General features: G+C 34.5%; 1 protein-coding gene across 1 annotated transcript; it reads left to right on the forward strand.

The window, feature by feature from the left end:
* The first annotated feature begins 693 nt into the window (after nt 1–693).
* On the forward strand, nt 694–1,328 carry LOC129908624 (putative nuclease HARBI1). Its single transcript, XM_055985277.1, has 3 exons — nt 694–964; nt 1,024–1,238; nt 1,323–1,328. Exons 1-3 carry the CDS (start codon nt 694–696, stop codon nt 1,326–1,328), a joined length of 492 nt encoding a protein of 163 aa, XP_055841252.1.
* Nucleotides 1,329–26,232: the final 24,904 nt, after the last annotated feature.

Consider the following 26,232-nt stretch of genomic DNA (forward strand, 5'->3'; position numbering starts at 1 on the left):
GCTAATTGTCGTTGTCGTTGTTTTTTTTTTTTTTTATAACGTGCGCTAAAGAAGTTTTGGGTACCCGTAATATCTGTGGCAACAAGTAATAATAACATAAGTCGACTTATGTCGAAATTGAGTTTTTCACGACTATAGAAAGATTCTCTGTTCATGACGGTACGTCTGAAGTTGAGCTCAAGTGCAATGGGCATTCCTTGAAGTACGAGTATTACGATTTAAGTGTGTTGCTACTTGCAACAAATAAGCTTTGGTTGTTTCTTGCCAAATACCCTATAATCACCCTATAATATTTAAGTTTCTTTCTAGCACCGCAATTAACAATTTCAATGTCAAACAAATGTAGGCCAAGGCCAACCATTGCACTTATGCACAAAATCATAACCATCGTCATAGGCCGCTCCCAAATAACGGTGGTTGCGACCGACATCGATGACTGGAGTGGAGCTCAAGTTCAAGTCAAATCACAACAACAAGTGTTATGCATATGCAATCTGAATAATGAAGAAATCGAATATATAAAAGCCAATGTATGGGCAAAGTTTGAAATATTATATAATAAGGAAGAAGAATAACAATCGCCTTTCATTTTATTGGGAATTATTTTATTCTCTTCTTTCGCATCATCGTTCGGGTACACTAAATGAGGCAAACTTTGTTAACAGGCATGGAAAGCATGCTTTGAATGCCATGATGGTTTGTGGGCCAGATCGTTCTTTCTATGCTGTTAATGTTAATTGGCCAGGGAGCGTTCATGATGCAAGGGTACTGAGAAATTCCCGTTTAGCAGAAACTTTTAACGCTGGGTACAGACCGTTTCCAAGTGCAGTTATCTTAGGAGACAGTGCTTATTCATTAAGTGAATGGCTAATTACACCATGTAGGACAAATCCGGACAATGCAGTCGAACAAAGATTCAACCGGGCACACAAAAGAACAAGACGAATAGTTGAAAATAGTTTTGGTATGTACATACTTATCCACTAGTTTCACTTTGCATTTTAAATCATTAAACTATTCTAGGCATATTGAAAGAAAAGTTTCCTTGTTTAAATTACCTCCGTATGCAGCCCACTGTTGCTGAACAAATTGTAATAGCTTGTTGCATTTTGCACAATCTAGAAGTGAGAAGAGGGACACCAATACGGGAGCTTGATAATAACGATGGAGAAGGAAATGACAACATTGAAGACATTCAAATAGAGGAGATTGAACGACCAAATCAAAACGCGTATGCGGTTTTGAATGAATTAAGACTTTTTTTTCTGATTAAAATAAATAAGTAAATTTAAAAATAAGAAACTATGTATTTTCGTTTATAGAAATAAAAGAAATTTATTTAAGAAGACAAGTTTAAAATATTTTCTACTCTGGAAGATAAACCTTTACCACTGCATTCTAAATTTTTTAATTCTTTTGGTGGTTGTAAATGTTTATAAATTTCGATTTGCAATAGTTTTTTCTTTAAAGCTGTGAGTTCCACCTCTTCAGCTTCATGTTTCCTCTTCCTTGATGATGACTTTTTCTCTTGTGAAGATGAAGTATCAAGCAGAGGAGCTCGGGAAGTTTGTTCGGAAGGAGGTAAATCAGATCCATTGCCACCTGCTTGTGGCAAATGTATCCCTTCTGCAACAGGCGGATCCTTACCTATTATGTCAATGATGGCTTCATCCACAGCGTCAAGAACAAAGGCTCTTCCTCCTCCAGTTCCTGTTTTTTTGGAACTGTCTCTTTTCGCCTAAAATGTAATAATTATATTTATTTAACTGCATTTAACCCATTGTATAGCTTTAACTTACAAGCGTTCGACTCTTCCACATACCGAAAAGATTATCCCTCGCAAAACTCCAACTTCGGTTGGCTGTGGCCAATCCAAGTGATTTTGCCTATAGCAAGACTTCTTCCCAAGCTTCTTCTTTTTGCTTTTTTGATGCAACGTTATTTTGAAACGAAGCAAAGAGAATATCCTTTATTTAAAATAAAAATTAAACGAAATAATGATGCTTGTTTTGACACTATAATAATTAAAATTACTTTTTTATTTTTTACCACTTCCAAAATAGCTAATTTTTTACCGTTTTATCACCACGGTTCATTTTGAGTATTTACTTAAATAATGTAACCTCGATGAAAGCACGTTCAACAGAAAATATAAATATTTTCATTCAACACGCATTCGTTTCTTCATAGGGGGTTCACATTGACTAACTTACCGGAGCGACCGACGTCATTTGGCCAGATGATTTCTTGTGTTCACACTCATCAGATAATCATATAAAAACTCATTTCAAACTACTTTTCAATGTTTCTTGCGAATGAAAGAAAATGTGATATTACTGTTTACCGGATAGACCATTATTTGAGTGTTCACACTATCAAAATTGCCTCCGATCAGACCATATGATAGGTCTGTACGGTAAGTTTGTCAATGTGAATACTGCTGTCACATTATAAATACATCGTAGTACATGGATAGAGGTGCGTTCTTTTTCTAACCAAAGTTAACTATGGCTATGCCAAAACTAATTGTTGAAGCATGGTTTTTTTTTAAAGCATTTAGGAAAGATTTAGATTTAGTAAGACTGTCAAACAAATAATTTTTTAGGATAATGCCATTTCCATTATTGTAACCGAAAATCAATTTCCATTATTGTAACCGAAAATCATGTTTTTTATTCAAAATTTTCTCGCATCATAATAGTTATTAAAGATATTTTAATTAAAAAAATACCAAACGATTGCAATCTAAAGTTAAAATCATAATAATAATGTTGATATTAAAAACTCTCATATTAATTCTTTAATCAAATTCAGCAAAGCAACATTTGAAGTAAATATGTATAGTATAGTACAACAAAAATTCGAAAGACATCGTTGTTAAAGTAAAAACAAAAGTTCTCAACTATTTTAACAACGTAAAGAAGTTGAAACTATTTACGTTGTTTTACTTTGCAACTTTTCAAATTATGCAAAGTTCCATTTTTAGTTGGTGCAACGCCCGCACTTTTTACTTTGCAAAAAAAAAAACATCAAAAACTGCAAAGTGCAAAGTGGGGAACTTTTAATGTTGGTGCGACACTTTGGACTTTGTAACGAACCGAAGGTGTTATCGGCAGGATTCCCAAACTTGGATCTCACGGCTTTCCAATTGGAGTTAAACCTTGAACTCCTAGAGTCCAAGTCTGAGAATCCTTTACCTCTCCAACCCATTACCACCATTACGACCTCCATGTTTACAGGAACAGGAGGCCGATCCTGGCAGCAGGAAGGAGAGGGGCACAGGCTACGGCAGCTGGCATGCTAGCGTAGCACATCCTAGCTCGTCGGAGGGGGGGTTCTTACTACCGTAGCGCTGTGCCGATGTTACGCATTTAACATCATGCCAAAAATTTTAAAAATCGCGAGGATTTGTAGGGTTCAACAAAAAAAATAGTTGAGCCCGAAATTCGTTCTATGATGGTGTGTGTGTGTGTGTGAGTGTGATTTCTCAGAGGGGGGGGAGGGTCAAGGTGTTGATGACCCTCCGGAGGATTTGCCCACCCATGTATCTTCGCGATACCACCATGGCTGCTGCTTCCTCCTTATTATCGCAGCAGCCCCGAACTAATGTTATTAAGTGCTTACCCTTTTATGTTGATCTCATCTGTGTCACTTCCACCCTTGACTAATTCTCTTACATAGCCATAGTAAGATTATAAAAGTTCAGGAACACTCTAGAGAAAAAAAATTTGCTTGACGCGACTTCCCAAACTCATAATACACTTGAACCCATGATCAGAAAAAAGAATAGAACAAACATTTTTTTTTGTTTGAGAAATCAATTAAATTAAATTTTATTGTTTAGCTTATTAATAATATAATTTAACTTTAAAAAAAAATTTAGTTGGTTAAATAAAAATAGTTGGCAACCATGTTGCTTTTGAATTAATAATTTTATAAAAAAAAATTTTGATTAATTATTTAAATTCGAGTTTATGATCTTTTATTATATTTTATATATTTGTAATTATAATTTATATTTTATGATATTGGCAACCATGTTGCTTTTGAATTTTAAATTAAAAAAAAAATAATCTTTTGATTCATTTTATTTTGATTCGATTTTTATGTTATGACAACGTTTTATTTTTTTTTTTCTTATTTTTTTTTTATTTTTTTTATTAATATATAAATATTCCAAAAAAAAAAAATAACCAAAACTCAAAACAAACTTTAACTCACATAAAATGCATGTCTGTATATTTTTTTATTTATTCGTTTTATAAAATTACCACTTACTTGTACATAAATCCAAGGAGGTGCACCGCTTTGGTATATGGTACCTGTGAATTAATTATTTATTTGTGTTTTTTTTTTTTTTGTTTTATTAATTATAACTTTTTTTGCTTTGATTTTTGATATTCTTCTCTTTTTTTTTTTTTATTATTATTTAAGGGGTGGGGATTAATTTTTACTTATGATTTTCTTTTTTTTTCTAATTTAATTATTTTTTTTTTTGTTTCGTAATTAATTATGCCATAAATGATTTTATGAATATGATTTTCTCTTAATTTGATTTAATTTTTTTTTTTTTTTTTTTTTGTTTGTTTGCAATTAACTTAATAATTCTTTATAAATTTTTTTTCCACAAATAAACATAACGAACACTTGATAACACTGGGATTTGGGAGAATTAAACATATAAGGGGAGTAATCAAGGGAACACGGGGGATGAATTTCACTAGGTATAGTTGAAGATGATGATTTTATAACGATCCAGGTAAGTAGGTAGGTATAATTGTTTATTTCTCTTTTTTTTTTTTTTCTTTTCAGGGTTCTGGTAAGGTAAGTGTATATGGTTCTTTTTTTTTTTTTTCAGGTAATTAAGTTTTAATAAGACACAGGTAAGTATTACTAGCAAGGTAAGTATAGTACAGGTAATTTTAGGTTCTTTTCTCCTTTTTTTTTCAGGTAAGGTTTAATTCGTCACAGGTAGTAATACTAGCAAGGTAAGTATAGTTAAGGTAAGTTTAGGTTCTTTTCCTTTTTTTTTTTTTTTTTCAGGTAAGGTTTTAATAAAATATTTACGACTCAACCGGAAGGTATTTTAATTTATTCTTTTTTTTTGTTTCTTTTCAGGGGCTCAATTTATGTTTTAATAAAATTATTAACACTACCGTAAGTATTTAAATAATTTTTATTTTTTTGTTGTTGTTCCCCTTTTTTTTTTGTTATTAGGGAATCAAACATTAATTTTATTTTTCGTGTACAACCCGGTAAGTATTTATATTGTTTAAATTCTATACGCGAGTAATTACCAATATTTGGTAAAACACTTATTAGTTTGATAATTTTTTTTTCTTTTTTATTTGTACGTTTCTTTTTTTTTTTTATATTTGTACGTTTCTTAATTTTTTGTATATCCGCACTTCTAGTGTACTTTCTTTTGGTTTTCGTTTTATAAATTATTTTTGCAACCGCACGCTTTGCCTGATACCCACTGAATGACTCGATTCTCTTTCTATATAGGTCATGGTCATGGGTTAGCTGGAATGTCGCCTCATGATCTAGCTGTGCATTCTTTACATAGTTACAGCTTAGGGATTATCGTTTCGTCACGCCACTTAAGCTAGCGGTCAAACCTTTAGAGCAATATGTGAATTAAGAAAAAAAGTATGTGCCGTTTGCTTTTCAATTATTGCATGTTGTTTCTTTATGTACTAACGATTTTTAATTTATGTTATGAGTTATGTAATTTTAATTATAGTCCGGGGACTGATGTTAATTTTTATTTCTGTTTTTATATGAGGTTTTATTACATTTTTGTTTGAATTATTATAGTTTTGATATTATTGATAATATTTATAGATTATTGTGTTTATTTGATTATAGTCCATGCTGTTATGTTTTTATATTAGTTATTTAATTTATTTTTGTTATGTTGCTTAATTTATGATTTTTGTTTTAGTTTTAGTTTATAGTTTATAGTTTTAGTTTTAGTTTTAGTTTTAGTTTTAGTTTTAGTTTTAGTTTTAGTTTTAGTTTTAGTTTTAGTTTTAGTTTTAGTTTTAGTTTTAGTTTTAGTTTTAGTTTTAGTTTTAGTTTTAGTTTTAGTTTTAGTTTTAGTTTTAGTTTTAGTTTTAGTTTTAGTTTTAGTTTTAGTTTTAGTTTTAGTTTTAGTTTTAGTTTTAGTTTTAGTTTTAGTTTTAGTTTTAGTTTTAGTTTTAGTTTTAGTTTTAGTTTTAGTTTTAGTTTTAGTTTTAGTTTTAGTTTTAGTTTTAGTTTTAGTTTTAGTTTTAGTTTTAGTTTTAGTTTTAGTTTTAGTTTTAGTTTTAGTTTTAGTTTTAGTTTTAGTTTTAGTTTTAGTTTTAGTTTTAGTTTTAGTTTTAGTTTTAGTTTTAGTTTTAGTTTTAGTTTTAGTTTTAGTTTTAGTTTTAGTTTTAGTTTTAGTTTTAGTTTTAGTTTTAGTTTTAGTTTTAGTTTTAGTTTTAGTTTTAGTTTTAGTTTTAGTTTTAGTTTTAGTTTTAGTTTTAGTTTTAGTTTTAGTTTTAGTTTTAGTTTTAGTTTTAGTTTTAGTTTTAGTTTTAGTTTTAGTTTTAGTTTTAGTTTTAGTTTTAGTTTTAGTTTTAGTTTTAGTTTTAGTTTTAGTTTTAGTTTTTTTTTTTTTTTTTTTTTTTAGTTTTAGTTTTATAGTTTATAGTTTATAGTTTATAGTTTATAGTTTATAGTTTATAGTTTATAGTTTATAGTTTATAGTTTATAGTTTATAGTTTATAGTTTATAGTTTATAGTTTATAGTTTATAGTTTATAGTTTATAGTTTATAGTTTATAGTTTATAGTTTATAGTTTATAGTTTATAGTTTATAGTTTATAGTTTATAGTTTATAGTTTATAGTTTATAGTTTATAGTTTATAGTTTATAGTTTATTTTTTTTTTTCTTTATGACGTTTCCTACAAAACTTGTCTTTCCAAAGAGATCCATTGAGTTGGAAAGAGAAGAAACGAAACGGGTTCTTTAATTTGTCAATGTAGAGATCTCATGCACAGACTGACAGCCGGGCTATGACAGGGACTATAGTTTTAGGTCCTTGCAATGGTAGACACCCACTTTTTTCCCACCGAGATCTTCCAGCTCATACAAGTTATTCCCAAGAACTCTACGGATCTTCATTTTTATAAATTTAGGACTGAGTTTTGCCGAAAATTTCTTCGAAGCGTTACTGAGTACAAAATTTCTCCTAAATACTAGGTCTCCTACTTTAAACTTCACATCTTTGCTTCGTAGATTATAGGTGTTTTCATAAAGAGTATGAGTTTTAGCCAGTGAATTTTTAATATAAGCGTGCATTATGTTCATGTGCGAAGCTTTTGAAATTAACTCTACATTTGAATTATTTAGCCCATTCAGTTTTCGGAGTAATTTGTAGTCCAGTCCATGTTCGATACATCTTTGCCCAAATAGAGCTTCGTAAGGTGACAAATGTATCGCTGAATGGACGGTTGTGCGAAGCGCGCTGGCTATGGACTGCAAATTACTGTCCCAGTTCCTTTGATCCGGATCAATATACGATCTTATTGCAGCGAGAATTGATCTATTTACCCTCTCACTAGCATTTGCTTGTGGAGAGTAAAAGGCTGTTCTGACATGGTTAATCCCTAGCGAAGACATACGATTCTCGAACTCTCGACTTGTGAATTGCTTGCCGTTGTCAGAGAGAAGTGTTTCCGGGACTCCGAAGACACAAAACACCTGCTCTTGCAGAAATTTCAAGGCCGTATCCGAAGTTGCTTTTCGAAGAGCTTTTATTACCACAAACTTGGTTAACTGGTCCAATGCAATTATAATGTGCGTGTTCCCGTCTCTCGAGCGCGGATATGGACCGAGGAAATCGATATACAGCATCTGAAAGGGTCTCTCGGCCAAAAATGCTTTTCCCATTGGCGGCCTCAAGGTTGCATTTGGGGCTTTCGACGCCTTGCAGATATCGCAACTTCCGATAAACGTTTTTACCTGGGCTGCCATGTTAGGCCAGAAGAATTGTCGCTGAAGTCGGTACAAAGTTTTCGCGATTCCACCATGCGACGCTCGAGGTGGTTGATGCGCCAGAGCTATCAAGTGGTCAGTCAGCGATTCAGGAACCCAAAGCTTCCATGCTTGGTCGTCCTCTACAGGATTCCCTGTGCAATGTTTGACCTTCTTGTAGACGAAATTTTCCGACACTTGAAGGTCAGGTAGCTGTTCTTTATATTCTTGGATGCTGTCCCTGATCTTGCAGTATTCCGTAGATTTAAAACTAGGATCCGCAAGGTCAATATGGAGTACATCACAAGGGTCGACCAACATCGAAATCTCTGAAACCATAGCGTCAACCCCATGAACTCTTGACAGAGCATCAGGTACGACATTCTGGGATCCTTTGCGATGTTCGATGGTGAAATCGAACCCCTGAAGCTTTAAACTCCATCTCGCTAACCTACCACAGAGATCTTTCTGGTTCATCAACCATTTCAAGCTCGCATGGTCTGTCACGATTTTAAACGCATGCCCTTCCACGTACGCTCGAAACTTCTGGACGCCCATGACAGCAGCCAGGCACTCACGCTCGGTGACATTATAATTCCGCTGAGCCGCGTTGAGTTTCTGCGAATGGTAGAAGATTGGGCGTTCATTGCCACTTTCATCCAACTGACTAAGTACACAGCCGATGCCGGTGTTTGAGGCATCGCACTGAATTATAAACTCCTTCGTAAAATCGGGGTTTACCAGGAGCGGAGCAGATGTCAGTGCTCTTTTCAGTTTTTCAAAAGCTTCTACGGCTTCGTCCGTGAAAATGAACTTCTTGCCCTTCTTCAAAGTGTCCGTTATAGGGGCGGCAAGAGTTGAGAAGTCCTTAACGAATCGGCGGTACCATCCCGCTAGTCCTAAAAATCGTCGGGCTTGCTTCGAGGTAGCCGGGGTAGGGAAGTCTCGTATGGCTGCTACTTTCTCCGGATCGGTTTTCAAACAGCCATCGCCGACTATATATCCTAGGTATTTTAACTCTTTGAAGCAGAATTTTGACTTCTGGACGTTCATTGTCAGTCCCGCTTCCTTCAGTCGACCAGCCAAAATCTCCAACAGTTGAACGTGCTCTTCGAAAGTGCTAGATACCACTAACAGGTCATCCAAGTACGGAAAGATTTTTTCTCGCAGTTGATGGGGCACCACTTTGTCCATTAATCTGACCATGCGTTGTGGGGCATTACAGAGGCCAAATGGCATAACCGTAAACTGCAACAGGGGCATGCCGGGCACAGTAAACGCCGTCTTTTCCCGAGATGATTTCTCCAACGGGATCTGCCAAAAAGCATCTTTCAGATCCACACTCGAAATGAAATGTGTATCTGGAAGACGCGATAGCAATCCTTCAATATGAGAAAGTGGATACGCATCTTTCTTAGTTTTCGCGTTGACTTTCCTGTAGTCTAGACATAAGCGATTTTTGCCAGGCTTACGCACTAGGACTACAGGAGAGCTCCACGCACTGTTACTTTGCTCGATAACACCAAGCTTAAGCATACGTTCCAATTCCTCATAAAGAAGTTTCTGTACCGCTGGGGAAATCGGGTAATGCCGTTGTTTAATGGGCTCTGCATTACCTGTGTCGATGGTATGTACCTCAAGTGTTGTTTTTCCTAAGCCTTGGACAGCAGAGGATGGGAACAGACTTATGGCATCTTGTAAGCGCTTGGACTGTTGTTCAGTGAGTACATGAGCATTCGGGTCTGTCTCTTTCGGGCACGGAACTGAAGAGATTTCAGAAATCAGCTGAGGAGCGATTTGAAATTCCTTCCAGAAGTCAATACCCAGATATAGTTTCTGCTGTAAAGAAGGGACCAGATACAGGGGAATCGTTTTCGTCATCGCTTTAAAAGTAACTTCCACAAAGATCTTCCCCACTATGGCTTGATGTTTCCCGTCGGCTGTCTTTACTTCGGAAGAGAGTTTAGTGATGTTTTGTCCATGTCTTCGCAGAAAATCAAGGCCATCCGCACCAAGACAGCTTATGCTAGCTCCACTATCCAGCAATCCAAGGAGAGCTTCTCCAAAAATGTGTACGGTAGCATATGGACGTGGATCTTCTGAGTTACACAACGTTGTTGCTTCGATGGCTTTGTAAGATTGTTTCTTTTCACTAAACTTCTTCCTCAGTTTAGACACCTTGTCCGAGACCACGGTGTTTTGGGAACCGAAGATTCTTTTCCGTACCTCCAGATAGTTTTGTAGCCTTTCGTGTAGAGTTTTGATCGGTCTTGAAGCTGCACGTGGAGGCTCAACCTTAGCTTCAAGAAGATTTGTTGGACGTTGTAAGATACGGGGTGCTGGAACAGGTGTACATGAAGGAGTGTTGGTAGGGACGGGGACGGACACTGAGCTGCTAGAAAGAGAAGTGAGTGAGGGTTCTAATGGGACTCCGGGCTCTTCTCCTGAGAGCAATTCCCCCGGGGCTTTAAACTGCTCTTCCTCTCGTTTCCCGCGCATCGAGGACAATTTGGAGAGGTGTAGTTTTCCAATCCACATCCGTAGCAGAACAGGATCCTCTGGGGTTCTGGACATTCTAACCAAGAATGTCCCTTGGCCTTGCAATTGTAGCAAACATAGTTCCGCGTGTCCCTTTCCTTTTTAGGGTGAAATGCCTCGATCTCGGGTGTAGCCATTTCGTCCACTTCTCTTTCATCGGCTTCGAGCTCAGAGATTGCACTTCTACGCGGAGGTGGAATTGGTGCCATTTTTGGTCTCTGCGGTTCATGATCTTGAAGATATTTTTCTATCTTTCGACAGATGTACACCATCTCGGCCAAACTGCGAGGATCGCACGTAATCAGGAGCGTTCCCATCTGTCGTCGGACGTTGTTTTTCAGGATGTCCATGACTTCCAGATCAGGCTTAGGTGTCCTCAGCTTCCCGTTGAGTTTCTGGATCGCGGCATAAAAATCGTCGAAACTCTCCGTTTGACCTTGATGTCTGTCATACAATTTTCTCGAAAGCTCCGGATCCGTCTCCAGACTCCTAAACTGCTCTATCAAAGCGTTCTTGAGTACCGCCCATGTTGGATTTGGATGGGCCTTCAGGTACACCCAGTACCACCTCCTTGTAGGTGCGTCTAAAAACTGATGGAAGCCTATGACGACTTCTTCCCAAGTTGCATCGTAGCCTTCCTTCACTGTTTCGAGCTGAAAGATGAAGTCGTCCACGGACATCTCGCGGCTGTCAAACATCACCCCCCATTTGTGGAAGCTATGAATCCTACTGTACCTTGAGTATCTAGGTTGCGCCTGTGTGGTGTTTATTGGATCACTGAATGTTAAGTTATGCAACTGCCTCAAAAACTCATCCATGGCGGGTGGTTCATTGGCTGCATTAGCTCGGGGTGGTGTTGGCGGCCGAGGAGGGGATCGAGGTCGCGATGGAAAAGGGGCTCTAAGTGGTGGTATAGTTGACGTCCGTGGTGTTTTCGCGCCGCCATACAGTTGCTCAGATTGGTTAGCTCTATTGGGGGCACGATTAACTTCTGGAGTAGGTGCCATGAGAGTCTCTCGAACTATACCCGCCACTTCGTTTCGGAGAGCATTTCGAGTTCGATCCATCTCATTCGTGAGAAAGCGTAAATCTTCAGCTCGGCTCGCTCCTATAGCAGCCGTGACCACATCCCGGATATAGCCAGCTAGTACTTCTTCATTACGTCCTAACGATTCACGCGGATCTTGAGCAGTTGCTCCCCTATTATCGCCCTCATTGGACTGTGCCAGCAAAGACTCTGCTCCCAACGAAAGTTGGGGTTGAGGTTGGGGTGGGTTGAGGTTAAGGTTTTGAGGTAGCGGGGGTAAGGCTAGCTCTGCAAAAGAATCCGCCAACAGTTGCGAACGTAGTACCCGATCACTAGCGGGGTTCTCATTTTTCGCACCTGCGCGAGTAGTGATAGGCATTTTTCAATAAAAACCTTTATTTAAATATGGAGATGGGGTGAATCAATATAATCTGCGGCGATCAACGCAACCAACAGACAAAAAAAATTTTAAAAAAAATTCAAAAGATAACTTATATAGTAAAATTTCAAAAAAAAAAAATTCAGTGAATAAGAAAGTAATAAGAAATAAAAAAAAATAATTTCAAAAATAAAATAAAAAAATTTTAAACTATCTAAAAAAAATAAATGAAAATAATTTAAAAAAAAAAATTCAAAGAATGAAAATAAACTTCACGAAATATATTTTATTTATTTATATTTTTTTTTTTTTTTTGTTAAAAAAAAATTAAACAATAATAAGAAAAAATATAACTCAAAATTGCAACAAAAAAGGAATGAAATTAAATTCAGAATGTGTAGTAAACACGATTTTTCAAAAAAAAATTTATCAATTAATTCATGTTGTCTGGGGGAAAGTGACAACAGATGAGAAAGGGTAAAAACTGGTACCCCCTTGGAAATCACTTAGGTTAAATCAGGATACCAGGAATCATGCTGCATTCGCCATACTGAACCGGAAACTTTGAATAGGGTTATAAGATTGAATTTGTGCTTGCTTTGATGAGCTAGCTTATCAGCCAAACTGTCAGCCAAGCATCGGAACACTTATAACAAAACCAAAAACACTAAAATCAAATATAGGTTCCAACATAATTTAAACTACTGAAGCTGAAATACTAATAACTTCCAAGCTTAGGCTTTAAAAAAAAATTGTACTTTGATCAAGATTTAACGAGTTTAATGAAACGCAACAGCCTTAATAAGGGTGGTTGAACCCATTAAGCGGTCGTCCCGAGAAACTCGAAAGTAAAATTTAAATTAAAAAAAAGTATACATGTTTTGAAACAAATTCAAAGTTCCGGACACAATACGCGTCCGCAGCAAAATCCCAGAAGCATCCCGATCAACCTACCCACACTTTGTAAAATATTAGAACGAATTCGGGCCCCACGTTGGGCGCCACCTGTAACGAACCGAAGGTGTTATCGGCAGGATTCCCAAACTTGGATCTCACGGCTTTCCAATTGGAGTTAAACCTTGAACTCCTAGAGTCCAAGTCTGAGAATCCTTTACCTCTCCAACCCATTACCACCATTACGACCTCCATGTTTACAGGAACAGGAGGCCGATCCTGGCAGCAGGAAGGAGAGGGGCACAGGCTACGGCAGCTGGCATGCTAGCGTAGCACATCCTAGCTCGTCGGAGGGGGGGTTCTTACTACCGTAGCGCTGTGCCGATGTTACGCATTTAACATCATGCCAAAAATTTTAAAAATCGCGAGGATTTGTAGGGTTCAACAAAAAAAATAGTTGAGCCCGAAATTCGTTCTATGATGGTGTGTGTGTGTGTGTGAGTGTGATTTCTCAGAGGGGGGGGAGGGTCAAGGTGTTGATGACCCTCCGGAGGATTTGCCCACCCATGTATCTTCGCGATACCACCATGGCTGCTGCTTCCTCCTTATTATCGCAGCAGCCCCGAACTAATGTTATTAAGTGCTTACCCTTTTATGTTGATCTCATCTGTGTCACTTCCACCCTTGACTAATTCTCTTACATAGCCATAGTAAGATTATAAAAGTTCAGGAACACTCTAGAGAAAAAAAATTTGCTTGACGCGACTTCCCAAACTCATAATACACTTGAACCCATGATCAGAAAAAAGAATAGAACAAACATTTTTTTTTGTTTGAGAAATCAATTAAATTAAATTTTATTGTTTAGCTTATTAATAATATAATTTAACTTTAAAAAAAAATTTAGTTGGTTAAATAAAAATAGTTGGCAACCATGTTGCTTTTGAATTAATAATTTTATAAAAAAAAATTTTGATTAATTATTTAAATTCGAGTTTATGATCTTTTATTATATTTTATATATTTGTAATTATAATTTATATTTTATGATATTGGCAACCATGTTGCTTTTGAATTTTAAATTAAAAAAAAAATAATCTTTTGATTCATTTTATTTTGATTCGATTTTTATGTTATGACAACGTTTTATTTTTTTTTTCTTATTTTTTTTTTATTTTTTTTATTAATATATAAATATTCCAAAAAAAAAAAATAACCAAAACTCAAAACAAACTTTAACTCACATAAAATGCATGTCTGTATATTTTTTTATTTATTCGTTTTATAAAATTACCACTTACTTGTACATAAATCCAAGGAGGTGCACCGCTTTGGTATATGGTACCTGTGAATTAATTATTTATTTGTGTTTTTTTTTTTTTTTGTTTTATTAATTATAACTTTTTTTGCTTTGATTTTTGATATTCTTCTCTTTTTTTTTTTTTATTATTATTTAAGGGGTGGGGATTAATTTTTACTTATGATTTTCTTTTTTTTTCTAATTTAATTATTTTTTTTTTTGTTTCGTAATTAATTATGCCATAAATGATTTTATGAATATGATTTTCTCTTAATTTGATTTAATTTTTTTTTTTTTTTTTTTTGTTTGTTTGCAATTAACTTAATAATTCTTTATAAATTTTTTTCCACAAATAAACATAACGAACACTTGATAACACTGGGATTTGGGAGAATTAAACATATAAGGGGAGTAATCAAGGGAACACGGGGGATGAATTTCACTAGGTATAGTTGAAGATGATGATTTTATAACGATCCAGGTAAGTAGGTAGGTATAATTGTTTATTTCTCTTTTTTTTTTTTTTCTTTTCAGGGTTCTGGTAAGGTAAGTGTATATGGTTCTTTTTTTTTTTTTTCAGGTAATTAAGTTTTAATAAGACACAGGTAAGTATTACTAGCAAGGTAAGTATAGTACAGGTAATTTTAGGTTCTTTTCTCCTTTTTTTTTCAGGTAAGGTTTAATTCGTCACAGGTAGTAATACTAGCAAGGTAAGTATAGTTAAGGTAAGTTTAGGTTCTTTTCCTTTTTTTTTTTTTTTTTTCAGGTAAGGTTTTAATAAAATATTTACGACTCAACCGGAAGGTATTTTAATTTATTCTTTTTTTTTGTTTCTTTTCAGGGGCTCAATTTATGTTTTAATAAAATTATTAACACTACCGTAAGTATTTAAATAATTTTTATTTTTTTGTTGTTGTTCCCCTTTTTTTTTTGTTATTAGGGAATCAAACATTAATTTTATTTTTCGTGTACAACCCGGTAAGTATTTATATTGTTTAAATTCTATACGCGAGTAATTACCAATATTTGGTAAAACACTTATTAGTTTGATAATTTTTTTTTCTTTTTTATTTGTACGTTTCTTTTTTTTTTTTTATATTTGTACGTTTCTTAATTTTTTGTATATCCGCACTTCTAGTGTACTTTCTTTTGGTTTTCGTTTTATAAATTATTTTTGCAACCGCACGCTTTGCCTGATACCCACTGAATGACTCGATTCTCTTTCTATATAGGTCATGGTCATGGGTTAGCTGGAATGTCGCCTCATGATCTAGCTGTGCATTCTTTACATAGTTACAGCTTAGGGATTATCGTTTCGTCACGCCACTTAAGCTAGCGGTCAAACCTTTAGAGCAATATGTGAATTAAGAAAAAAAGTATGTGCCGTTTGCTTTTCAATTATTGCATGTTGTTTCTTTATGTACTAACGATTTTTAATTTATGTTATGAGTTATGTAATTTTAATTATAGTCCGGGGACTGATGTTAATTTTTATTTCTGTTTTTATATGAGGTTTTATTACATTTTTGTTTGAATTATTATAGTTTTGATATTATTGATAATATTTATAGATTATTGTGTTTATTTGATTATAGTCCATGCTGTTATGTTTTTATATTAGTTATTTAATTTATTTTTGTTATGTTGCTTAATTTATGATTTTTGTTTTAGTTTTAGTTTTAGTTTATAGTTTATAGTTTTAGTTTTAGTTTTAGTTTTAGTTTTAGTTTTAGTTTTAGTTTTAGTTTTAGTTTTAGTTTTAGTTTTAGTTTTAGTTTTAGTTTTAGTTTTAGTTTTAGTTTTAGTTTTAGTTTTAGTTTTAGTTTTAGTTTTAGTTTTAGTTTTAGTTTTAGTTTTAGTTTTAGTTTTAGTTTTAGTTTTAGTTTTAGTTTTAGTTTTAGTTTTAGTTTTAGTTTTAGTTTTAGTTTTAGTTTTAGTTTTAGTTTTAGTTTTAGTTTTAGTTTTAGTTTTAGTTTTAGTTTTAGTTTTAGTTTTAGTTTTAGTTTTAGTTTTAGTTTTAGTTTTAGTTTTAGTTTTAGTTTTAGTTTTAGTTTTAGTTTTAGTTTTAGTTTTAGTTTTAGTTTTAGTTTTAGTTTTTTTTTTTTTTTTTTTTTTAGTTTTAGTTTTATAGTTTATAGTTTATAGTTTATAGTTTATAGTTTATAGTTTATAGTTTATAGTTTATAGTTTATAGTTTATAGTTTATAGTTTATAGTTTATAGTTTATAGTTTATAGTTTATAGTTTATAGTTTATAGTTTATAGTTTATAGTTTATAGTTTATAGTTTATAGTTTATAGTTTATAGTTTATAGTTTATAGTTTATAGTTTATAGTTTATAGTTTATTTTTTTTTTCTTTATGACGTTTCCTACAACTTTTACTTTGCAGAAAAGTATTGTTTTGCAAATTTGCAAAGTGCAAAGTGGTTGGTGCAGTAGGGCCCTGGTCCTGTTGACTTCTTTTGATGGCTCCTTTGTAGAATTTCCTTTGTTTCATCTGGGTTGGTAAGCTCGGAGTTGTCTGTGGGGTCGCTGGCAAGATTGTTGTCGCTGAATTGCCTAGTCTCAGTGATTGTTTGGGCGCGTATCACTGAAGTGTTGATTTCTTCTAAGAACTCAGGGTCCAGAGGCGGGTTCGGTTTGAAGTGATTTTCAAAGTAGTCGGCAAACGCTTTTGCTTTATCTTCGCTAGTTGTAACTTCGCCATTAGGTGTTGTGATGATGACTGGCATAGGAGGCTTCTTTCCGATAACACTGTTGATCTTCTTGAAAGTATCCGGACCTGGCTTGATTGCTTGGAGTCTCTTCTGGAGCTGGGTATCGTTGAAGTGCTGTACTGAGTTCCTAAACATTGTGTTTACACAGTTGAGTTCGCTGAGTACAGTTTGGTAGTTGCTGTTGTTGGTATTTAACTCCCTTTGGTGAATCCTTTGGAGCAGTTTCCTTAGCTGTTGTCTATGGTGGTAGAGGTTCTGGATATATATGGGCAGATGTTGGTATTTATCTTTGGAAGTCCTTCGCTGTTTCTGATTTTCTAGGGCAGTACTAACAGCATTCTCCAAATCGTCAATTGCAGCATCGATCTGATTGTTTTGAAGATTGCTATTCTCTGCAGGTAGAATGATTGCTCTGTCGATGTCTCTCTGAAGCCTTGGAACATCCAGCTTAGAATAGTTGATGAATCCTTCTTCTGGCTGGTTTGCGGTGAGGATCTGGTGTTGTAGATTTATTGAGAGGATAACTGCTTAGTGGTCTGAGTCACTAAGGAGTGTTGTGCAGAAATAGAATGAATAATAGGTTTGAGGTTGCAAGAAAGAAGTCTAGTGTTGATGGTGTTCTCGGGAATGTGGGTTTAGGTTGAGAGATGATGACTAGGGAATGTTGATCACTGTTGTCGTCCAGCCTGTTGACAATAGTATTTCCATCATTATTGTTTTGATTTGGCAAATCGTTCCTCGTACGGGACACGAGCTACCCAAATTTTAAATACATACACTTATGTACGTACAAAAAATGATTTGGCGATAAATTTTTTGCCGACTGATTTGCCGACTCGGAAAATCGTGGGGGGTGAGACACCCCCCCATCCACACACCCCTCTCGATGCGCCCCTGTTATGACAGTTTCAGCGAATCAACAACAATTGTTCGCTAACATTAATAAAATAAACCTCGTTTCATTTCCATGTGAAGTGACAAATTAACAGCCGCGAATATTGCAGGGAAACAAGCTGACAATGACGCAGATGTCCTCATAATTGAAACAAAAAATTTAATGGAACATAGTCAACAATTATTGTAGTGGGTGAAGATGTTGATTTAATAGTACTTACTGCAAGGACTCCAATAAATAAAATTATTTTTTTTCTGAAACCTGGAAAAGCTCAACAGCGAACAGAAATATATTCTTCAAAAAGTTTATTTGCTTATCCCAAATGCCAAAGCTATATTTTATTTTTACATGCGATTACCGGCTGCGACACTACATCAGCAATGTACAGAAGGGGCAAATCGTAAGTATTAAAATTATTCGAAAAAAAAAGATTTGTCTGACTGCGCTAAGGTAGTATTTACAGAAATTGATTCCAGACCTCAAACAATAATTACTGAAAGAATTCGCTTTATTCTTGCGGTTTATGGAGCTAAAAAAATTACTTGCATTGATAAATACTGATACTTTACTTTTGTAAAAAAAAGAAACAAGTACAACTATCATGTCTTCCTCCAACATCGGCATCTGCTATTCAACACTTGTATCGAGTAACTTCACTCCCACCTGCTCCAGAAAAACTCCTCAACACTATTTTTTGCAATTGCAAAAAATGTGGCTGTACAAAAGTCGGGCTGCTGTATTCTCCAGCATATACCAATTGCCAAGGTCAGTCTTGCTCAAATGTCCAGTTGATTCCTGTTATTTTAATGAAGAGACCAATGACTCAGCCACATTTGACCAATTTATCGACATCCAGCAAGAGATAGAGGAAGAGGAAGAAATCGAAGAAGACATGACGGTTAAAGTAGAATTTCAAGACTATGAAACAGACTAAAATGCCTAAGAAAATCCAATCCATCCAATCCATCCAATCCCATCCCATCCAATCCAATCCAATCCAATCCAATCCAATCCAATCCAATCCAATCCAATCCAATCCAATCCAATCCAATCCAATCCAATCCAATCCAATCCAATCCAATCCAATCCAATCCAATCCAATCCAATCCAATCCAATCCAATCCAATCCAATCCAATCCAATCCAATCCAATCCAATCCAATCCAATCCAATCCAATCCAATCCAATCCAATCCAATTTTTTTATTTCAACTAAGTGAATATAAATCTGAATGTTAAGTAGCCCAGTGAGCCGTCCAATTTTGAAAAAATATTTTAGTCGCGCGATTATTCAGTCGCAAAAATGGATCACAAGGATTATAATGCCTGTGAACACAAGGGTGGTCCTTAAGGGAAAAAAAATTGGGCACGCCCCCTAGAATGGTTCCAAATCAGGAAAAAAATGCCCTAATTTTTTCAAATTTTTATTCATGACCCTTCCTGACCTGATGAATTTTTTTGACAAAAACGGTTTTCAAATTCGGAAAGAGCACCCTGCACCATTAACTTATTTTCAGTAAAAAGTGGATTTAGAACAATTTTGATATATGCCGACGATATGTGGACTTTGCATCAGTGCTAAACCGGAATATTACCACTGATATCAGAAGATAAAAGTTGCTGAACCACGGATTAAATATTTGCCCTAAAATGTTTGTTTTTAAATATTGTCAATTTAATTTAGAACTCAATAGATAGAATGTACTTAAAAATTTTCTGCTACAAAATTTAAGTGCGAGAAAAAGTTAATTTTTCAATGTTTTATATAAAATTGTACGAAATAATTTTTTTAAGAATGGTTTTTTTAAGAATGGTTAAAATTTGTTTCTTAAAAAAAAAAAATTTATATCAAACAACTTATCACACGTTGTACCAATTTAATCTAGAGATGCCGCTCAATATTCGGCCATTGGGTTGGGGTCGAAATTCTGTATGTTGCAAAATTCTGTATTCAAAATACTGTATGCCAAAATACTGTATGTCAAAATTCTGTATATGCAAAATGCTGTACGAACAAAATTCTGAAAGTCAAAATTCTGTATAGCAAAATTCTGGTTGGTCAAAATACTTAATTTCAAAATTCTGTACATCAAAATTCTGTATAGCAAAATTCTGTAAAAATGCTGTAAAAATATCGTTTTGATAATGTAAAAAAGTGTGCGCGCACTTTTTTACATTATCAAAACGATATTTTTAACATCATTTTTAAAGAACTTAAAATACAGATTTATTTAAAAGAGGTTTTACTATGAATTTCTAAAAGATCAACTTAAAAAAGAGCCAAGCTTCTTATGCTGATTAATCTAGGTACCTTATTAGGAGCTACGGAAAAAGGAGAGAGAAGACAATACTGAATTAAACCATGTTGCATACCTAAAACGGATTGCAAAAAAAATTAAATTTATATTGATTTTGACAATTTTTGTAAAATGCATTTTGTATATTTAAGAAAAGTTTGATTTGTGTTCCTAGAATTGATTGACTTTTTTACTTTAATAATTATGTTTGTCTAAAACTACAACTTTATTGTCAATAATTATATTTAATTCTAGTATTATGTGTCTTTTTTTATCAAAGGAAATTTCTTGAAAAATACTGTAATTAAAATACAGTATTTTGCCGTACAGAATTTTACAAAACAGAATTTTGCAAGTCAGTATTTTGTTCATACAGTATTTTGACGTACAGAATTTTGTATTAACAGTATAATGACGTACAGAATTATGGTCTTACAGTATTTTGACCCCACAGAATTTTGTCGTACAGAATTTTGACCAACAGAATTATGACCCGCTCCCTCGGCCATTTTTAAATTCGATAACGGTAAGCAGAGCTATTTTAAACTTTTAACTACGAATTCCTCTCCTAAAAAATACTTAAAAAGGAAATTGGCAAGTTTTTCGCTTCGACAAAGTTCTAATGACCATTTGGTTTAGCGGGATTATCGGGAGAATCGACTGCAGTTACATATTATAGTTGATACAAAGTATTGTAACGATGAATTACTGAACTACTTTTAAGATAAAAGTCTGAACACACTACCTACTACTGCAAAGGTAGAAATGTGAACGGACCTTTAGTAATTAAGAAAATATCCCACTGAACACATCCCAAAATATCCCACTGAACACGTCTCAAAATATCCCACTAGACTGGAAGTATGAAGTGCCCCTCCTGGAAAGGAAGTTTCGAGAGGCAGGGACGAGAGCCTTTGAGGACGTTCTCGAGTCTCGAGATTCCGGTATAAAAGGGCAGCGTAGACACCGACCGGGGACAGTTTTTAATCTTGAAAGTGAAAGAGTACAGTACAAAGTGAAATAAAGTGTTGCGAATTGTTAGTAGTAAATAAAGTGATTTAAAAGTGTGTTTGTTTGAGCGAATAATAAAAGTAAATTGAGTTGAAATAAAGTGTGTTCTTATTTGAACGGAAATATAAGTGGAAATTAAATAAGTTTTATTGTGAACCTGGAATAAAACATTACAGTATTGTGATTCCTAAAAAAAATGTTGTTTGGTCCGAGATAAACCCCCCCCCCCCCCCCCGAAATGAAATCCTACCTACGGCTATGACCCTGAACACTTTAAAAAACTGGCATAGGCGCCTGACAGCTAACAAACCTTTTCCTTTTCTATTTATCTCTTCAAAACAAAACGAAAAAAATAGAAGAGGGATGTTCTGGGCTTTCCTAAGCTAGCAATATCATGTAGGTTTATTATTTCAATGCGAAATTATAAATTTCGAGATTTTAGTTTGCGAGATTTTAATGTTGCGAGATTTTGGTAAACGAGATTTTAAAATTGCGAGATTTCGATAAAAAAGATTTCATAATGCGAGATTTTAAGATGCGAGGTTTTAAGAACAAGATTTTAAAATGCGGTCAATCGTACCCAACCCGTGAAATTTGCACTTACAAATATGATTAAAAAAATCTTAAAACAGGATAAAATATATTTCTTATATTTTTTACGATCTCTTCTACTTGCAACCAGGGCATCGTAAGTACTTTACGATGCACTATGGAGTAAATGCATGCAAAAACGAGACTAAAGTCGATTTTCAAAATCGCAAAGTGAAGAAGTAAAGTTTCTACCAACCGCTAGTATACTTCCCATAGATTAAGAAACTGTATATTTTTTTTTTATTCCAACTAAGTTAGCCATAGCACTAGTTCAAAGTCAGAGAAAACGAGAGCATTAATCATCAATAAATAATTTAGTTTCTACTTACTATTTCTCTAATATATTGTAACATTTGATTAAATTTTTAATATGTATAAATCATATTAAATCATGTTAAAAAGTTGTGTTTTTATATTTTTTTGTGATTTAATTAAAAATTGCCTATTAGAATGTACTTTTTAGTTTTTTGTTCTTTCATTCTTAATCATTTTTTTGTTGTTTTCCGTCGAATTCCATTGTGTTGTTTATGTAGAATGATAAAATTAACCATAAAGCTTCAGTTAAATTAAAAAATTGGGTGCAGGTTTTTGCAGGTTTAGTTGTAATTGACGTTAGAAATGATATTTTATGCATTTTTAGCTTTTTCTTATAAAACGTAAATTTTGATCTCTTTGAAGGATCTTCCGGCTTACTAGTTTTTACCAAAAAACGTTTATATGATGTGATGAAAATGTGTTCTGAAATTGAATTTAAAGCTAAATTGGATTTTTTGGAAAAATATTTGCTAGATAAGGCTTGTTGTGAGGAGGGTCAACTCGAAGAATTCAAACTTAGAATATGTCGTTTAAGGTTTAAATTTTAATTAAAATAAGTAAATGTATTTTTGTTTATTGATAGAATTATTTTATAGATTTGATTTTAAGAGCAGATGGCTTCGTGCAAATAGAGTTGAAAAGGATTTTTTAAGAAAAAATGAAACTTGGCTAAAGGGATGCTGTGATATTCCAAATTAATCGAGACCTGGTCGACCCTCTAAACCGTTTGATGATCTTTGCGTTCGTAGTAAATGCAGACGAACTGAAGAACTTCGTGGATCTCATCAAGAACTAACATTTGCAGCCCAAATAAAATTGCGAGAGTCTGGTAAGGCAATATCTGCAAAAGTCCTTAAAGAAATAGTAGGTACATTCTCCAGGAAAAGCAAAACTGTGTAAAAAAGCATTGAAGAATAATTCTAGCCCAAAGCGCGAAAAAATGTCAACTCTTTCAATTTTTCTTGAAGCTGGATTATCTCGAAAACAATATGAAATTGTAACAACGAGTGATAAAAAACTGTTTAGATCACACCATTAAGCGCTTACTGATGTATTTGGATATTCGACAAACTTTAACTAAGGACAAAATGAAATCTTTAGAGCTTATTTCAAAATGGGGTTGTGATGGATCGCAACAAACCCAATATAAACAAAATTCGAAAACTATTCCGAATCAGATGCAAACATATTTCAAAGTTCATTTGTACCTTTACGATTGTTTTGCGCTTCAAATGGGAAAATCGTTTGGCAAAATCCGACACCATCATCACCAAAGTATTGTCGACCTATAAGAATCATTTTCACTAAAGAAACTAAGGATGTTACCCAAGGTGAAATACATTATCTAGAATAGAATATAATGAAAACAAAGCTGGATGGTTTCGAGTCCATTGAAGTTAAACATACATTGACATTTACAATGATTGATGGCAAGATCTGTAATGCTGCAACAGATACAAAATCCACTATGAAGTGCTATATATGACGAGCTACATCTAAGGAGTTCAATTCTACATGCACGAATTCGTCTTTTTGAAACCATTTTGCATATCGCTTATAAACTTTCTATAAAGAAATGGCAACTTCGAACACAGGAAGATAAAGATATTGCCAAAGAAAAAAAGCGAGAATTGCAAGAAAAATTCAAAAACCAACTCGGTCTACTAGTGGATGTACCAAAGCCAGGTTTCGGTAGTACGAATGATGGCAATACAAGCCGTAGGTTTTTTAATGATCCACAACTTTTTGCCAAACTAACAGGTGTTGACACTCAGTTAATTTATAAACTGAAGGTTATACTAGAAGTTTTATCCAGTGGATATAAAATCGAAGCTTCCAAATTTGGCAAATATCCATTTGATACAGCAAAACTTTATGTAGACTTATATTCTTGGAATCCGATGACACCAACAATGCACAAAATATTAATACATGGATCAACTGTGATTGAAAATGCAATTTTACCAATGTGACAACTTTCCGAAGAAGCAGTAAATAAGCACGAAATAAGCATTTCAGACTGTACCTTAATTATTCAAGAAAACATTCTAGGAAAAATTGTAATTTTGACATTCTTAATCGCTTATTATTAACATCTGACCCTCATATAACTAGCCTTAGGCCTCTTCCTGTTAAAAAAAACTAAACCTTTTCGAAAGAAGCAATGGAAATGCTGATATCTGAGCATCCGATTCCTTCTCCATCAGATGACTCTGATGGAGATAATAATAATGGAGATGATAATAATAATTCTGACGAAGAGAGTGAGTCTTGTTCAGAATCTCTTTCAGAATAACAATTTATTTTGAAAAAATCTAAAAATTCTGAAATACACGTTATTTTAAATCACGTCTTATTATCTAAAAAAAGACAAAATGCTTTTTAAATGTCATACAATATCGTTTTAGATGGATATCTCGCCATTAAAGTCAAAAAATAATTTTGTCTCATTATTTCATGCATTTACTTCATAGTGCGATGCAGGGATTCGGAGACCCAGTTTCGGCAGCCGGTCAAGGTGAGAAAGCAGGCTCGCAGGCTTCGTTATCAAGCGACTGCAGCTCTTTGATAGTGGAAAACTTGGCTACTGGAGAGTATTCCATTACAAAAAGAAGTAATTCCCATGTTTGTAATAAAAGTCCTGATTCATTTTGTTATGCTTGTGGCGAGTTTGAATTAGCAAAAAACCATAGAGGGTTTTCCGAAAGAATAAAAAAAAATTATTCAAATTACGAATTTGGACTCAACCTGGGTCCCACTACAGAGTTGGGTAATCGAATCGTTAATTACATTACATGTAATTACAGGGTAATTGCATTGTAATCGAATTAATTTCCCATTACAATGGAAATGTAATTCGAAATGCAATTACAATTAAATCACCGTGTAATTTTATTGTAATAACATTATGAAATTACAAAAGTAATTGCATTGTAATTAAATATTTTGGAACTTGAAAGTAATAATATTGTAATTGAAACTCTGAAAATAGTTTCTAAAATAAATTAAACATTTTATTTTATCCAAACGAAACAAAATCATTCAATAAATTAATTAATATTAGCTGTGTTTTATTATTCCCGTGATCCAGATCTTCTTCTTCTCCATTATCGACGATAGTCATGATCTCGGATGGGGTCACAACTCTCCCACTTTACTGCTTCACACTACGGCTCCGCATGTGGGGTTCGCCGGGTTGACCTCAGGAAACGTCGGCAGGCTTCTCGATTTTGAATTGTTCCATGTCTAAGGCCAACTGAATGCAGTTGTCGTTGCATTTGTCTTCTCCATGAGTTCTTAGGCCTGCCTCTTCTTCGCGATTGCGTTGGAATGTCGTAAGCGATCGCCTTTTGAACTGGGTTCTCAGGGTTTCGTCTTTGTACATGACAGTACCAGCTTAAACGGTCATGCTGTATTTTATCCAAGATGGTGTTTTTGATGTGAAGGCTTCCTCAGATTTTCTTGCTTCTGATTCGATCAAGCTTTGTTACTCCTGCTGTCATACGAAGCATCTTCATCTCAGCTGCTGTCAGTTTACTCTCATACGTTCTGTACATTGTCCAACATTGTGAACCGTATGTAAGTGCCGGGCGAATAACTGCAGTATAGAGCTTTCCTTTCAGTTTAGGGGGCATTTTTCGGTCACAGAAGATGGCAGAGTTTTCGCGCCACTTCATCCACCCTACACTTATTCGGTGGTTGATGTCGTCATCACAAGAAGCTTGGTTGTTGATCATAGATCCAAGATATTTGAACTTTTCGCACTTGGGAAGTGTTGTTCCATTCAGGTAAATGTCCGGAATAGGGCCGTCTAGGTCAGAAAATGGACAGCAGAGATATTCTGTCTTTTTCGCGCTTATCCGGTACCCACTTCCCTCCAGAACATCCACCCACACATCAAGTGCTCGTTGCAAGGATGTTGGATCTTCACTTATGATGGCTCCATCATCAGCAAAGAATAACTGATTCACTTTCGGATCCGTCACTTTTCCTTCAAGCAGAAAGTCAAGGACTGTAATAAAGAGCAAAGGACTCAGGACGCTTCCCTGGTGCACACCGACTTTGATTGGGAACTCTTCTGTGACTCCTGCGGGGCATTTTACCTTCGTTTTTACTTCATCGTACATGTCCTTGATCATCCGTACGTAGATTTCCGGAACCCCTCGCTGTCCTAGGGACACTCAAATCAGATCTCGTGGTTGTCTATCGAATGCCTTTTCGAAATCAACCAGCACAATATGCAAATCCCTCGAGGAATCACGGTGT

This window comes from Episyrphus balteatus, chromosome 1 (genome assembly GCF_945859705.1).
Source record: "Episyrphus balteatus chromosome 1, idEpiBalt1.1, whole genome shotgun sequence".
In the NCBI taxonomy this organism is placed as follows: Eukaryota; Metazoa; Arthropoda; class Insecta; order Diptera; family Syrphidae; genus Episyrphus; species Episyrphus balteatus.

Excerpts from the sequence above, each read along its gene's own strand:
- LOC129908624 (XM_055985277.1), top strand. The coding sequence starts at position 694 with ATGGTTTGTGGGCCAGATCGTTCTTTCTATGCTGTTAATGTTAATTGG. Across the intron at positions 965-1,023 it reads AATAGTTGAAAATAGTTTTG|GCATATTGAAAGAAAAGTTT; the intron begins GTATGTACATAC and ends AAACTATTCTAG.